The 16,703-nt window shown below is 36.5% G+C and overlaps 1 protein-coding gene across 1 annotated transcript; it reads right to left on the bottom strand.

The window, feature by feature from the left end:
* Positions 1–6,726: 6,726 nt before the first annotated feature.
* LOC140149191 (3-hydroxyacyl-CoA dehydrogenase type-2-like) lies at positions 6,727–16,679 on the bottom strand. Its single transcript, XM_072171401.1, has 5 exons — positions 16,542–16,679; positions 15,230–15,394; positions 8,336–8,500; positions 7,788–8,025; positions 6,727–7,337 (listed from the first exon to the last, which is right to left on the bottom strand). Exons 1-5 carry the CDS (start codon positions 16,572–16,574, stop codon positions 7,147–7,149), a joined length of 792 nt encoding a protein of 263 aa, XP_072027502.1. The 5' UTR covers positions 16,575–16,679; the 3' UTR covers positions 6,727–7,146.
* Between the last annotated feature and the right edge of the window lie 24 nt (positions 16,680–16,703).

Genomic DNA, 16,703 nt, shown 5'->3' with positions numbered 1-16,703 from the left:
CTGATTCAGTTGAACATATTGGCCGATTACTTGTCAAAGTAGGTCAAATCTTCATTTGGTGCTCACAAAGGGAACACAAAGCCCCACCTATGTTATTCATTATTAAACAGGGCGCACATATTAATCAGAGCAAGAGAGGTTTATTCTTTTCTGGAAGCTAGTGTAGAGATCTATTTATTATATTTTTATAATTTAATATTAAGGAAAATATTTTTGACGATTCTTTTATGTATCTAAAAGTTTTTAGTATTTTAGAAGATTTACATAGAATTTCAATTCTCTTGGTTTATGATAAAAGAAAATTACTGTTCACCGAAGATAGAATTTGAGAATTATGGTTCGTATGTATGTACATTGTATGATATTCTGAAATTTATGACTTGTTTATTTACACAGTAAATACACACAAATTAAATTTTTTTTTAAATCATTTTTTATGACCAAACACAAGCAAATGAGGCTTTTGTTCTTTTGATTTATAGAAACAAATGTCCTGCAATTACACTTTATCGCTGTTGTAAAGAATACCTCATACCTTAGTTACTGGTTCATGCTTGGTTTGGACACCTGATAGCAACCCATTGACTTTGTGTTGTGATCATTTTGATCATGGTTCTGAACACTGATAGCGTTACCAGTTGACCTGGCAATGATTGATTTTGACGTCACATTACACCGGTAAATATCTCAGTCAATAATAGTCAAAGATTATGAACTTTGATGCCAATTCTGTCACATTTGTAATATAAGTTTCTTGACAATGTTAAGGAAAGATTTACTGTATTTATACCACTTACATGTGAGCAATTATTGAGATTTGTAAATGCCAATAATATGGAAATGTTTTTTTTTTTTGTTTCTTGGAAACAAAAATTCCAATTAGAAATCTTAATTAGAAAATCAATTCACATTTGATTTTGATATCAAAACCTTCCTTTATTTGAGAGTATTTTTTTTTATCAAAATGTTACTTTTGTGACTCCCATCAACTTCAAGAGCTTCATTTATTTGTGTTGGTCATATTTTGTTATGCTAAACAGTAAACACATCACAAGAAATAAGTTCCCCTGCCAACATAACATCATAAGGTTACATATTGTACCAATAAAACTAACTTGGAAATAATTATATGACTGTTTGCTAAGTGTTGTGTGAAAATAAAAGATGTCCGTGACTTGACTTGATGGATGAATGAGCCAAAATGGAAGACAAAAACTGCCCTTTTCAAAAGTCACATAAGTAAGCCTACGTTTGTCACAAAAGTTGATTCATGGCTTGTTATTAATCGAAAACACAAGTGGTTGGGTTCAGTTTGAAATCCCCACCAAGTGAACATTTACTCTAACATGTCTAATGTGTAATCAATTGATGATTATTCAGCCATGCAAATCACCTTCTCAGAGCTCAGCAGTTATTTGTCCCAATACCATTCCTTGTCCCAATACCATTCCTTGTCCCAATACACCTTGCAGTTAACAAGCATAGGCCTACTTTGCAATATTTGGAAAGGGCAGTTTTTGTCTTCCATATAGGCTCATTCAGCCATTTAGTCATGGACATCTTTCATTTTCACATAGCATTTAGTGGTACAAAATTTTACCTTATGATGTTATGACCGAAATGTTGAGAGGGGGACTTATTTCTTGTGATGTGTTTATTAGTGCTTCTGATAGTAAATATTTGTAGTTATACAAACACATGTTGGATTACTTTTGAATTGTGATGACATGTATTCACCTTGACATTACAGTGGTGCTGCCAGCTGCTGCTTTCTCAATTTCAATAAAAATTAGTGTATTCAATTTATGTGACTGTGCTTGACTTCTATTTATCCAGTTCGTTGTTGCATTTCCTTGATGTCACTAGAGGTAAATTTCATCCAAGTTATTATACATACATACATACATACATAAAGGTATTTATATAGCGCCTTTAAAATTTATCAAGGCGCTGAACAAGGAGAGAAAGGATGGGGAAAAAAGAAACACAGTGGAACAAGAAAGAAGCTAACTGAAAAGGTGAGTTTTCAGTTTCTTCCTGAAAACTGGAATTGATGGAGACTCCCTGATGGCTTTAGGAAGTTTGTTCCATTCCCTCGGGCCAGAGACAGAGAAGGTATTTAAACCAGATCCTCTATGTGCCCTAGGCTGACTAAGCAGGGTCTTATCGGAAGAAGATCTCAATTCTCTTCCGGGAGCATAGGCTGAAAGAAGCTCACAAAGATAATTGGGGCACGGCCCTGAGAGCACTTGAAAACATAAAGCAGGAGTTTAAAAAGAATTCGGTCCTGGATTGGAAGCCAATGCAATTGAATGAGAAGGTCGGAGGTACCAGTTGAGCGAGGGACAGAGAAAATCAAACGCACAGCACGATTTTGCAGCTTCTGCAGTCTATTTCTTTCACCTTGAGTGATACCATAGAGGATTGCATTGCCATAATCAAGTCGGGACAGTATGAGAGAGCGAGGGAAATTGACAGACTTTGTGAGGGTGGTAATGTGGTCACGCATAGACATGGTGGGATCAAATATGATTCCCAGATTCCGGATGGAATTGGAGGGCTCGATGATGACTGAGCTGCTCAAATGAAGCGTAACATTGGAAATGGAGTTAATGGCACGAGGGGATGCAGCAGCAAAGAATTCAGTTTTTTGATCATTCAACTTGAGTTTATTGATTGTCATCCACTTCTTGATATCTGAGATACATGCAGACAATCTGGATAAAGCTAGATGCATAATAAAAGTTCCAAGTTCTAAACCTGTTGTAACTCGTTCATAGGATTCGTATATTAGAGTTACAACACAATAAAACTGATAACACAAAGTTATTTTGAAGTCCCTGGCATTACTGTTGTGTGTTAAAAGTACATGATAACACAAAATCCTGATAGCACAAACATTGTACATGCAACCCTTTGTGAAATCCATCCAGCATACTTCAACAGTTGCGTAACAGTATGAGTTAAATAAAATGATGTGCACCATATTCACTAGCAGTATTGATATTAAGCAAGCCTGCAGATAGTGTGTTTAGGTGATGGAGCTTTATAGGACTTGACCAATCTTTGAGTATGCAGTTTTATTTATACGGCAAACAAAAGGTACAAGAGGAGCCAAATAAAAAACAACAAAACGAACAAATTTCAGGTTCACTGTCTTCATTTATTGAATTTGTACATCAACTGTGGAATCTTACGGTACAATTCAACAAATGTATCTATCTTTTCATAGAAATAAATTACTACAAATTGGGTCACTTTGAGTAACCAAGAACACCACAATCAGTTTGGGGAGGCTACACATCAATTACCAGATGCACTTGAGCAAATCAAAACATATTCCATACAAGAATTATTTCTAGGTGAATTCATCCGGAATAATAACATTTGATGGCATTGGCATGTAGGCCTACATGATATGCATATGATTGAAATGGAAATTAAGACTAGTATCAGCAAGCCCATAGTTTCCTGTTTGAACCTGGGCGTTTGAACCTGGGCATTTGACCCAATGCTTCTGTGTTCTCTCCTTCCCTTTTTCTCACCACTTCCCCAATATTGAAACCTTCAGAGTGTTAGATCAAACCCCTCAAGCCCCCTCCCACGTCTACAAGGGTGACAAGGTTTGAATTTGTGTGCTCTGCCATTTTCATAAATGAACGTGTACATTAATAATTCAAGCTGGGATGGGAAAAATACACAGCAATTCTCAAGATAAATGGTTCCCCATTTAAAAATAAAAATAAAATTGCTCTCCAAATGTATGCACCTATATAGTATATATTTTAATTAATTTTCACAGCTTTGAAGCCAAATGTTTTTGTAACAGCACAACAAAATACATATCCAATACTACAGTACAGATACCAGTAAATTACAGAAGTGTATAATGGACGTGCAACATGACAAGTTACCCATAAGTTTCTAACCTATATAATTGAATACCAATAAGGAAGGAGCCAACTCCACCATATTACAAAAATGAGTTAGACCCAGCATTTTATTGCTAGCAGACAGTTAGTTCTTCCTTGTATGTGAAAGAAGGGCTCAAATACACTCTCTAAATAGTCTTCCAAGTACACTTAATCATAGTTTTCATGGAAGAAAGGCCCAACTCCATGGAGTTGGGCCTTTCTACCAAAAATATTGGGAATATTATGGAGATGGAGTTGGGCCCTTCTTCCACTAAGGTATTCAATTGTATTTAATGCAGCAAAAATACTTTCCGAGTTAGACAACACAAAATGTAAAATTATTGCATCATATTGAGTTTTCAATACAGGATATTATCATTTTGATACAGGGCTAGATATTGACTTCAATGGCAAGTTTGGAACTCAAAATGTTGTATGTCTCATACATGCTTCCATAGTAAACACTGCACATAACAAGGATCATTAGAAACTATAGCTTTACATAATTTACATCATGGAATAGTTATTACAAAGGTCTCATATTATTTTTAAACAACCACAGTCTGTTTGAGATGTGTTAAATCAATATGTACTCTGCTAGTTCTTCATCAATATGTTAATATTGCTGACTTGAATTGCTAGAAAAATAACAACACTCATGTTCACAGCTACTGGCAAAGTTTTTGTTATAGCAATCATGGCAAATAGATGCTTTCATTGTACATGGTTGGAGGGAACTAGCTGTTCCTGAATTATGAAAAAAGAAAGAAAAAAAGAGGCACATACAGACATAGATACCAGAGATCAGGTTGATAGGATCAAAACCAGTCATATTATACAGTGCTTTTTATTGGGGGGTAAAATTAAATATTATTTTGTAGAAAGACATTTTCTAGCAAATCACTACATAATTGCCAACAAAAAGATTGAATGCAGTTCTTGAGACCTCACAAAGAACTGCTAAACCTATCTCAAAAGATGTGTCAACCCATATAATACTTCAGATATACCTTAATATTATTCATATGGAATACTCTTGCTTTTATTTCATAATCAATGTTGGAGTCTGCCTTATACACCAAAGGCCTGCTATTCATTAAGATCCACAACCTCGATTACATTTTCATAGCGGTTTTTCTTATACATTTGTACTGCCCATCATGCATTTCTGCCTGGCACTATCACCAGCATGATGAAATATAGCTAAACTTTGTTCAGCTTATAATTGACATAAATTATTTGATTTTTTGTTACTGTGCATGTCAATTAAGTCCCAACTTACACTGCGCTAGTCACACATTATGCAACATGCAACTAGCATAGGTGTTACGCCCAACTGTGTGCATGCCCTTCTGTATCAATACACAATGTTATAAGTCTTGTTTTTTTTGCAATTATAAGCTAAACAAACATGCAATCCACTGGATAAGAGCATGGTGCAAAGTATGAGGCAACATTTAGTTAGTCAGATACACTGGTCTGTAATATATAGTAAATTTGGTCCACTATTCCAACTTACATTATATCTAACGTCTGTTGTTCTAAAGAGAAGCATGCAAGGGTATGTATAACTTGAAAACTCTATTTTTTGGTATTGGAAAAAATAAGTAAAAGAGCCCTTTTACCCATTGAAAAATATATCAAATTATGGAAATATGAATAGCTCTTGAAAGTATAACTAAGTCCTTCTGATAAACAACAACACAGGGACTTGCAGCTAAGAAGCACACACCCTAGACATTCCACAATCAGTTGCATTTGGGTTACAAAGAGACAATTAGCAGTAAGTTCCTTGCCCAGGGGAATTTCAAGCTAACTCAATTCAAACAAGAGCACACTAACCACCGCCAAGGTTCGAATCCGTAATCTCTCGCACCATAGTCATACGTCTTATCGACTGAGCTAACTTGCCTGCTTTTATAAAAATATATACCACTGGAAGTATATTTTGGATCATTGGACATTCAAAATACTATGCTATTTACTTTTAAAGCAGCAGATGTAGAAGACATTACAGGTTACCAACCTGCTAGTATTAGTAAGCGAGTGATATTTGGATTTACTGAATCAAAATTCCACTCGCTTACCATATTTACAGGCTCTTATTCACACAGTGCAACCACAAGTGTCTTTTTAACTAATGTAACTATTGCTTTGCTATCATAGTTCACACCTTGAATGTATATGACTTTGGGAATGAGGGAAATAAGAATTCATGGCTGGAAACAACATTGTAATTTCAGACCTAATGCCTTATATTAGTTTGCTTCCATATTATGAACAGAAATTTCAAATTTATGACCAAGATTTAGCATCAAGCTTATAGATTATATTTTTCATGGCATTGCACTGCAGTAAATGTTTTAACACTGAACATATTACAGCCTTATAACTTGAGATGACCACTTTCTCACATCCTATAATATGTTGCTTCTCTTTATTTTGCTGATGTTGATTCTGTAGATGTGTTCAAATGGCAGTGAGATCATAGTTATTGCCATTTTCAAATGGCTTATGCCTGGCCATAATCAAGGCAAATGTGTTAGGTTTTGATGCAATTTGCCTACAAAGTAACAATGCAGCAACGATCAGATTGCAGTAAGGCGACGACAAAAAACCCTGTTCTACGGGCCAGACAGACCCAGATTTTAAACAAAGTGGGGGGAATTTTTTTCCTGTACAAATGAATGCCGACCCAAATTTCAGAAATTTCAGGAACAATTTTTTTATTGTATTTTCTCAAATTGCGAATTATTTACAGATTTTGGTGATTGTTTGGGTCATTTCAAAAAAAAAAACAAAAAAAAAACGCCGACCGACCGACCCTACTTGGAAGGTCCGTCCGTCCCGAAGAACAGGGTTTCTTTTTTTCGTTGAATAATGGTAATTACTTGTACACTCTTTATAGTTTTGGTAAAACTACAATTAATTTCTAGAAATGAATGTTATAAAATATTCGGAAATTGATTCATCAACTCTTATGTCAATAAAACCGTTGGATAATCAGAATGATTTGGATGATTATTGGGCATCATGTAATTCAATAGCTTCCAGGCATTTATTGTCTTTGATGCATTTTCCACTGATTCACTCACTTTTACAAAGTTTTCCACCTGATTCTAAAAAAACTATTGATCACAAAATAATCTGTAAAACTATAGAGGGTATTGCATTGGAAACCTAGATACAGAAATTCAACATCACAAAAATAATTTCAATACTGTGTGGTCCTCTATGGCATCATCCTTAGTGCTCCATCTAATCGTACTACCTCACCATTCATCATTGGATTCTCAACAAGGACTTGTACCATGTGTGCATATTCATCAGGGGAGCCAAGACGCTGGGGGAACGGAATAGAACGGGCCAAGAAGGTCCTTACTTTATCTGGTAATGATGCAAGCAATGGTGTGTCAAACAGACCTGAAAAGATAAGAGCAAAACATTGTAATAGTTAAATCATTTACAGGTTCATCATCAATGTGACTTTACAAACAGGTTATGCCTTATCACACTGATTTGTATGTATTCAAAAAGGACTTGTTTGTCTAGATCTTTCTTACAAATTGACACACATTTTTTATTTTAATTTTGAAACGTCACAAATAATTTTTCTTGAAAGTGATATTCAACCAGTTTGTTTTCTTTTAGAGCATCCCACATGTAAACTACATCTAATGGGTGACAGAAGCTGAAACCAATAGCTAATTAAGATTCACATCATGTATTGGACCATTAACATGAGATACATTTGCCACCATAGCAATAATATTATTGTTTGACCTGTAAAATTACCCATATTCTGTGATGTATTTTCTATCAAGTTTCCAGAGGTTTGTCCATGGTGATTTCAATTTCCTATGAAATAATTACCTGGTGCAACTGTGTTGATTCTGATTCCCTGAGAGGATAGATCTCTTGCGATTGGTAATGTCATTCCTACAATGGCCCCTTTTGATGCTGAGTAAGCAGCTTGTCCCATCTGTCCATCAAAGGCAGCAACACTTGCTGTGTTAATTATTACACCTCTTTGTCCATCAATATCTGGCTCATTTTTGCCCATCACTCCTGCAGTTAGACGTATCACATTAAAACTACCAAGAGTATTGACCTGGCGAGAAAGAAAACACAACTGTATGTTAATTTAATTTTTGAATTTGAATTTATTCTTATTATATTTCATTGTATATTAATACTATTATTATTATCATTGTCATTATTATTATTACTTTTTTTGGTCTCAATATTTTTATCACCATGTTTTGTATGCATCAAAAGCAAGTTAAAAAGTGACATATTGCCATTAGAGCAGTCGATTCTGGAACACCCAAGGATATATGCTAAAATGATTTTGCTTTAAACTGTTGATGTACACAAACTAAACACACTTTGATAATACAAATTTATACATATGTACTCACCATGAGAACCTTTTCAAATTCTCTGAGTGGATGTGGTCTATCCTTGTTAAAGTTATACGTTTTAATAGCAACCCCTATTCCTGCACAGTTTACTGCCACATCAAGACGACCAAAGGATTCCCTTGCTACATCAATTGCTGATCTTACATCATCTTCTGAAGTAACCTGCATTTTGAATAAAAGAGTAAACATACAGTTTCACACTAAATCGTTTGTTTCCAAGGTCATGACATGGTGATCATATTACATTAAACATTTGTGACGGTTTTGAAAATAATAAGATTATTTCTCAACTTCATTGAAACAATGTATGTTTTCAAGTTGATGTTTTTAACTTAATTTCACAAAGCACCAAAAGAGTAGACTCTGCAACAATCTGCTTTTCAAGATATGGATGATTTCACTTAAATAAAATCTGAATGCCTTGGTCAATTTTGATGAGCGATGTCTCAAAATAAAACTAATAAAATTATACTTTTACCATGCCTTAAATTTTGAATCCCTCTTTTGCAGCCTCAAATGAAACTTAAATTGGTCTGGTCACAAACCTCTTTTCCTTCTTTAAGTTCTTAAGGCCGTACTACACCCATATATTGGTTTGATAGGTCTAAAAAAATATTTTTTCATTTATAGCTAGGCGATATATGCACGGATCATGTGAAATAAAAATAATTATGAAAAACTTTGTAAAAGTGTGTCTTTTCACCCATTTGTCTTAAAGTTGACTGGTTGGTAAGGACGCTTATTTTTTAGCGATCCACTTTTTACGTCTGTGACAGGCGGCGAGGAAGCGCAACACATGACGTCTGAGGCTGGCGAAGATACACTGACAGCCCCATTCAAACTACACGGTTAGCAATTACAAATAGAAAATTATCATACTTGCAGTGGGGTACTTTGTCGCACCCGACGGTTTTAAAGTAAGATAATTTTGCTTTGACACCACATAACAAATTTAGAATTCTTTGTGACGATTTCATGATTATGTGTTAAATCTAATGGCGACCTCAAAATTGGCGATATCGTTTCCATCACCGCCTGGTCTGTGATGTCAGCGGATGTCACTCTCCATAGGGATGGGCGATACCAGCTTTTGTCGATTGTCGATCTAGAGCAGTCAGGGGGTGGCGGCGAATTTTTAGAAAAAATAAAATAAAATTTAAAAAAATGGCATGGAGCGCGCCATGACGTTAGGAGGTTGTCTGAGGAGGATGTTCCCCCTCAGAAATAAGAAACTGGTGCAAAATGAAGATCTAATTGAAGCGATTTGGTGGACAATTTTGGCGCTATTACTCACGGCGTAAAATTTTAGTTTGGCGGCCGAATATTTGTGAAATGTGCGGTTCATAAAGTCTTTCTTGGACAAGTTTCCCTATTGTCCTAGGCCTATAAATTGTTTTAAACATAAATCGGCGAAAGAAGAAGCGAAAATGGCCACTTGTATATCGATTACACAGGGGAGTGTAAAATGAAGAAAATTGAAGTGTTTTGGTGGACCATTTTGGTACTAGTGTGTAAAACTTTTGTTTGAAAAAGCCGCGAATTTGTTAAATGATGGTCCATGAAACCTTCCTTGGACAAGTTTTCCTGTAAGCCTATACCGCAAATTGTGTTAACATAGGGCTTAAATTTGCAAATGTTGGAAGAAGAGCGAAAATGATCATTATGTTTATCCACTACATGAGGTTAGTCTGAGGGGATGTTCCCCCTGAGAAGTTTGAAAAATTTGCAAGATGAAGGTCGAATTGAAGCCATACGGTGCATTGTTTTTACACTACTATTTGAATCAATTGCTTTAAACAGAAAAAGGGCCCGAACTCAATTTGCAAAACTTGAGATTGGCAATTTACTAAAGCATGCATAAATCGATGAAGTCGGTATGGAGTCCGTCTTAATACTGACTTTGGTGGCAAAATGTGAGGGGCCCTGCATATCGGCGGACCGCAGTAATTTTCACATGCTTTTAGGACGAGGACCGCCTTCAAGCAATACCGAAAATAATCGCAGGCCTATATAGGACCTACTTCCAATCGTCCCGACTGTGCGATTATTTAGACATCGGCCTACTCAATTACGTGCAATTTAGTTTCTCTCCTCCTTTCCTCCTTTCCTTCATTTTCTTCTCTTTTCTCCTTTCTTCCCCTCTTCTTCTTTTTTTTTGGGGGGTGGGTGGGCCCGTCAGCCCCGAATCCGCACTTTAAATGAGTCAATGTGTATGTTGGGGGAAGGAGGGGGTACTGAGGCCTACCACATTTAATAACGAACTTGCTTACTCTTTGTGGGATTTGAATCGCAACACAGGTAATAATAAAACAGTAGCAAACTTCACTTTACTAACAAGATACAACAACTTTACAACTTTCTTTTTAATTAATGAAACAAAGCTTATTTTTGACTCAGAGTTTAATTTTAAGATGCTAGCGAAGTCAATAACTTTGCACATTCTTCGGGTTCCTTTGTTTCCACTCTTGTTAAAAGAAGACATAAAACCTGATGATCAGCTGACTCTTTCTGTTGACAATTTTTAAATTGTGTTAACAAATTGTGTTAATAATGTTTTAAACTTAAAAGTTTAAAACATTATTAACACAATTTGTGTGTTGATTGTAAACAAAACCAATAGGCCTACAATTGGCTAGTTTCAAATCTTTCGTAACATATTTTAAACCGTGTTTTTTGTACTGAAAATATTTTGTAAAAGATTTGCAATTACTTTGATTGGGATCGAACAGTGCCACTTTACAATGCTAAAGGTCACCAAAACTCAGATGTGTGAAAAATCCTTTTTGTTAAAAATTGTATGAAATCATCCCTCAGCGTAAACTAGTTTCTATATACACTTCTAAATGTGAATGATACGGTAGGTAGCTGAAAAGTGTTTTGTGACGTTACATGTATACGTAGGCCTTCATTAGGAAAACAATTGTTATTTAAAGCACCGTAACATTTTTCAAAATCGGGATTTTTACCTAATTGCAATAAATATAACATAACAAACACACCCTGAAATGTTTTATCGTGTAGGCCTACATGCCCCGCCAATACCCGCCATGATGTGCTGCTGAGTGCATATCCCATAGACAATCCATTGGATTATTCAAAACACTGTTAAATGTAGGCCTAGGCCTAGCGGTGGGCCTGGGCTGCGAGATCTGGATCTGGATCATTTATACTCCAATAAAAGCAGTGAATTCTGCACCCGGGATTCTGCATCACACTAGCTCACACTCACACAATTTATTCGCTACCTGAAGTCGCTAATAGAGAATGAGAGATTAGAATATTTGTTTTCAATTTTCTAATATTTTTTTCAATACGTTCCATTAAATAATTCTTTAGGCCTATTCTGTCATGTCTGTAAAGTACGGTATCGTCCGCGTCCCGGTCTCCGAGAATCCGCAGTATCGAGTATCGCGCAACCTTAGTCAAAGGTCAAAACCAATTATAAAAATATGGCGTCGATTTAGGCCGGGCTTATCTTCAAGCGAGCAGTGATTTTATCAGTTCCAAGTTTCACACGGATTTTTCATCTTTTTCTCAAAGTGGAAGGAATACACACCGCTACAGGTAAGTGACGAAACCGTTACTACACATGAAGTTTTAGGGTGTGTCCAACAGTTTAATATTGAGGTTTTACCATTGTGAACATACCGATTCACATTATTATCGTGTTTTGTAAGCTTTGCTATTTTCTCAGAAAACTGAGCAAAAATTCACCTAATACTGAAAATTGACTGTTTTGACTGTTCTTTAATTTCAACCGTATCAAACCTGAAACAAATGTGCTGCCTTGTGAACACAAATTTTGCATATCATTGTCAACTGGAAGGGGAAAATAAGTTTAATTTCATTGATAACATGAAATTGATGCATATTTGTGTTTTCAAAGCTGTGCATAATTAATGCATTTCCAAAATAAAAAATATTTTGGTACTATTAGGGTCTGCCATTGCTGATAAATAAGTGTGTAAAGTGGATTCACGTCAGCAGTTCTGAAATTGCAAATATGATCAAAATTGTGATGGGGTCATCATGTACCTCTCTTTGGCTTGTACAATTAAAAGCATGTCAGCTACATTATTATCAATACCACCAATAGAACGAGAAGATTTGCCCCTTCATTTTGCATACCACTTTGACCAATTTTTTTTTTTTTTTTTTTCACAAAATGCAAAAAACCTGCAAAAAAATGTGATGGGTGTAGTACCCCCTTAAAGCCATAATGTACATCTTATTATGAAATTGGCGATTTTTTCAACCTGATTTTTCGTTATTATATTTCCAATGTTTACACATGTCCCAACACCTAAATGGAATCAGCCAAATTTGTTGTGTTTATAGGTCAACAGAGCAATAATGTCAACATTAAGTCTCAATACAATATTAACCCTAATCGCCTAAGGGCTTTTTGGCGACGGGAAGGGAAAGAAGGAAAGAATAAAGAGAGAAAAGAAAGAACAAAGTTGTTTGCTCTGGGCGGGATTCGAACCCGAGACCCCTCGCATGCCAAGCACTCGGTCGGCGACACTTTGCCACGGGTCTTGGGCTTCGCTGGCCAGCGAAACCGTGCCTATATCACTTAGGGCGCTTGCATCATCACACCACGTGGGATGCGTGGGGTAACAGCGCATATGTCAAGTAGTATTTTGTAGTATACAGGAGGGTTAGGGTTAAGGAAGCCTATACTGAGTTTCGATAGTGGCAACCTAACCCTAACCGGGTAAGTCCATATCAAATCAACCAGGGGTCCCCAGGTGACCCTCTCAGATTTTGATGAAATTCCATCAGAATAATCTTTTGTGGCCATAATGAACCCATACAAAAATTGGCCTCATAGGCCATGTCGTTTTGAGAAATGGCCCTTTGAAGTTTATTTGGCCCAGAACCCCCTTTTGGCACTTTCATGAGTGTCATTGGTGATTTTACCAACTTTGGTGGCTCTTAACTTCTTGTTCTGAACAGATATAAAGCTGCAATCTTGGATTCTAGCTAACCTTATGTCATATTTTCAGAATCTGGCTCTAAATTTCAGATATCTGCTTTCCTTTTTAAGTTATGAGCACCCAAAGTTGGTCATTTATTCAACTGCAAGTGTGATTTTGTCATTTTGGGGGTCCCCTGTTGCCAAAAATATGTGGTCATATGACTCAAATGCCATAGATACATTGTCTGTAGGTACATATCTAAGCTCACAAGCAAGTTTGAGCAAATCAAACCATTAATGGAGGAATGGGCGGTATCCAAAGTTGGGTTCGGGTGAAAATTTGCTGGAGACCCCCCCTCTTTCTGACCAATGGTTGACCATGTTGAGAGTTGAAACATGAATTGAAATTTACAGCCCTGAAACATACTTATGAGACCTACCTAGAAACAAAAATTCAGCTTTGGTACTCAACTCCATCATAGTTAGATGGCTCTTGAAAATAGGGAGAAAAACCTGTTATTTCTTGTCTAAGGGTGTTGAATTCGGCAACCATGGCAACAAAATATGCCAAATTTTACTAAGTATATGTGCATATTTTTGGGTCGTACATTACAGACCACTCTAGATGTGTTTATTAGCCTCTAAAACACACCCAGAACAAATTTCATATGACACATGTGAAAAAACTTGGTCAAATTTTGCTGATTTTATTGTCATGGTTGCTGAATTCAACACCCTTAGACAAGAAATAGTAGGTTTTCCACCCTATTTTCAAGCTGCCATCTAACTATGATGGAGTTGAGTACCAAAGCTGAATTTTTGTTTCTAGGTAGGTCTCATAAGTATGTTTCAGGGCTGTAAATTTCAATTCATGTTTCAACTGTCAACATGGTCAACCATTGGTCAGAAAGAGGGGGGGGTCTCCAGCAAATTTTCACCCGAACCCAACTTCGGATACTGCCCATTCCTCCATTAATGGTTTGATTTGCTCAAACTTGCTTGTGGGCTTAGATATGTACCTATAGACAATGTATCTATGACATTTGAGTCATATGACCACATATTTTTGGCACCAGTGGACCCCCAAAATGACAAAATCACACTTGCGGTTGAATAAATGACCAACTTTGGGTGCTCATAACTTAAAAAGGAAAGCAGATATCTGAAATTTAGAGCCAGATTCTGAAAATATGACATAAGGTTAGCTAGAATCCAAGATTGCAGCTTTATATCTGTTCAGAACAAGAAGTTATGAGCCACCAAAGTTGCTAAAATCACCAATGACACTCACGAGTGCCAGAAAGGGGGGTCCGGGCCAAACTTCAAAGGGCCATTTCTCAAAAACAACATGGCCTATGAAGCCAAATTTTTGTATGGGTTCATTGTGGCCACAAAAGAATATTCTGATGGAATTTCATCAAAATCTGAGAGGGTCACCTGGGAACTTTTCAGAAAATTGGTTGATTTGACACGGACTGATCCGCCAAAGGGCTTATTGGCGACGGGAAGGAAAAGAAGGAAAGAATAAAGAGAGAAAAGAAAGAACGAAGTTGTTTGCTCTGGGCGGATTTGAACCCGAGACCCCTCGCATGCCAAGCACTCGGTCGGCGACACTTTGCCACGGGTCTTGGGCTTCGCTGGCCAGCGAAACCGTACCTATATATCACTTAGGGCGATTGCGTCATCACACCACGTGGGATGCATGCACGAACAGCACATATATCAAGTAGTATTTTGTAGTATACAGGAGGGTTAGGGTTAAGTTTTCATAGAACTCCATATTAAATGGCCAAAATAGCCAGTAGGGTTTCTTTTGCTTTACTTCAATTTTTGGCTTAAAATGTCAGCATTTTGAGTGTAGACTAACCAAATTAAAATTTGATGGAAATTGTACATTATAGCCTTAATTTCTTATGGTCTCCACCAATAAGTTGACAATGTCACTGAATGAAGAACAGTATGATACTCACATTTGCTGGTGCAAATCTGCAATTTTCACCTAATTCTTTTGCTACTTCTTCACCTTTAGAACTTGGCAAATCAAGAATAACTACTCTTGCTCCCTTTTGAATGAAGCGCTCTGCAGCTCCCCTTCCTAGGCCAGAAGCAGCTCCTGTTATCAAGGCAACAGCACCCTGCAAAGAGAAATCATGACAAACTAAGTGCTTTTATCTGGGCTGATGGCTGCAAACCAGCTGACTCAAAAGGTGGTCTAATCATACTCATGAATTCTTGTTTTCAAATGTCTCCAAAGACTGGCTCCTAAATTATCTATAATCTCAAATTCAATGTACTTTTTTTTGTATATAAAAATAAATTTATAAAAAATGTTATGTCTCAAAGAATCTGCAACATTCAATTTTCTTAGCACATCCATTTCAGCTGAAATGTCAGTTTAAGGCAAATTATTATTTTTTTTTGCCATAAAATCATGAAATTGCATGATGTCTTGTGTTTTTAATATGAAAATTGAATAGAGTACCGGTACCATATGACATTCATCAAATTATCAATTTTCATATTAAATTTGAAAACCTAAAACATCATGCAATTTTTTTTTTACATGTAGGTCAAACATGAATGAAAAATAAAAAACTGAAGAGACCTCGGAGGGCCCGTAAAAAGCAAAGAAGAGATACCTTAGGCCTAATGGACAGGAGGGCCTGTATAGTAAAAGAGAGAAAAGATGCCTTAATTACAAGCTATCTGTTCTTTACTCTTTTACGGGCCCCTGAGGTCCCTTTTCTTTGATTTTACTCCCCCATCACTGCCCATAGTAAAGTAAGTTTTCTTCACTTTTTACAGGCCCCCCTAGGACCTCTCCACCCCCCCCCCCTTGTCGGCGGCACTGGCTCTACGGTCATGACGGTAGTAAAAATCTGAGGTTTTTTTTAATGATATTAATTCATTTTAAGAGTTTATACACTGTGTGTTATAATTGAAGACCGAATTAAAAAGACTAGTTTGCGTATGACGTCCTGTCAATCAGACCAAAAATGCCATACTCATCATGATACTGCGCAGGTCAGCAACCAATCACGGTGCGCCTTTGTCATGACGTCAGACGCAAATTAGTCTTTTTAATTCGGTCTTTAATTATACCACTGCATCATGTGCATGACTGCAGAATTTTGCTACCACGGTGAGTGAGTGATCATCATGAGTGATTGATAAGCTTACTGAAATTACTCCCGTCATGCCCGTATCTGTTGAAACTGATAACATCACACCTGCAAAATGTATATAACTAAACACAAACCATAGCTATATGCTTAAGCTCACCTGTATGCTTCTGACGCCACTTATATTTGCCATTATAGTGAATAAATCCCGGGACTAAATCAATGCGAGAACTGTGCTGATTTCAGATTTTCCAAAGACGGTTACGAGCTTTTTTTTGTCACGTGTGATATTATAAACAGCTTGTAGTCTTGTGTTGATTGT

Source organism: Amphiura filiformis, chromosome 3 (assembly GCF_039555335.1).
Source record: "Amphiura filiformis chromosome 3, Afil_fr2py, whole genome shotgun sequence".
Classification (NCBI taxonomy): Eukaryota; Metazoa; Echinodermata; class Ophiuroidea; order Amphilepidida; family Amphiuridae; genus Amphiura; species Amphiura filiformis.
The sequence above is the reverse complement of the archived record's forward strand: the minus strand, read 5'-3'. Positions and strand labels throughout refer to the sequence as shown.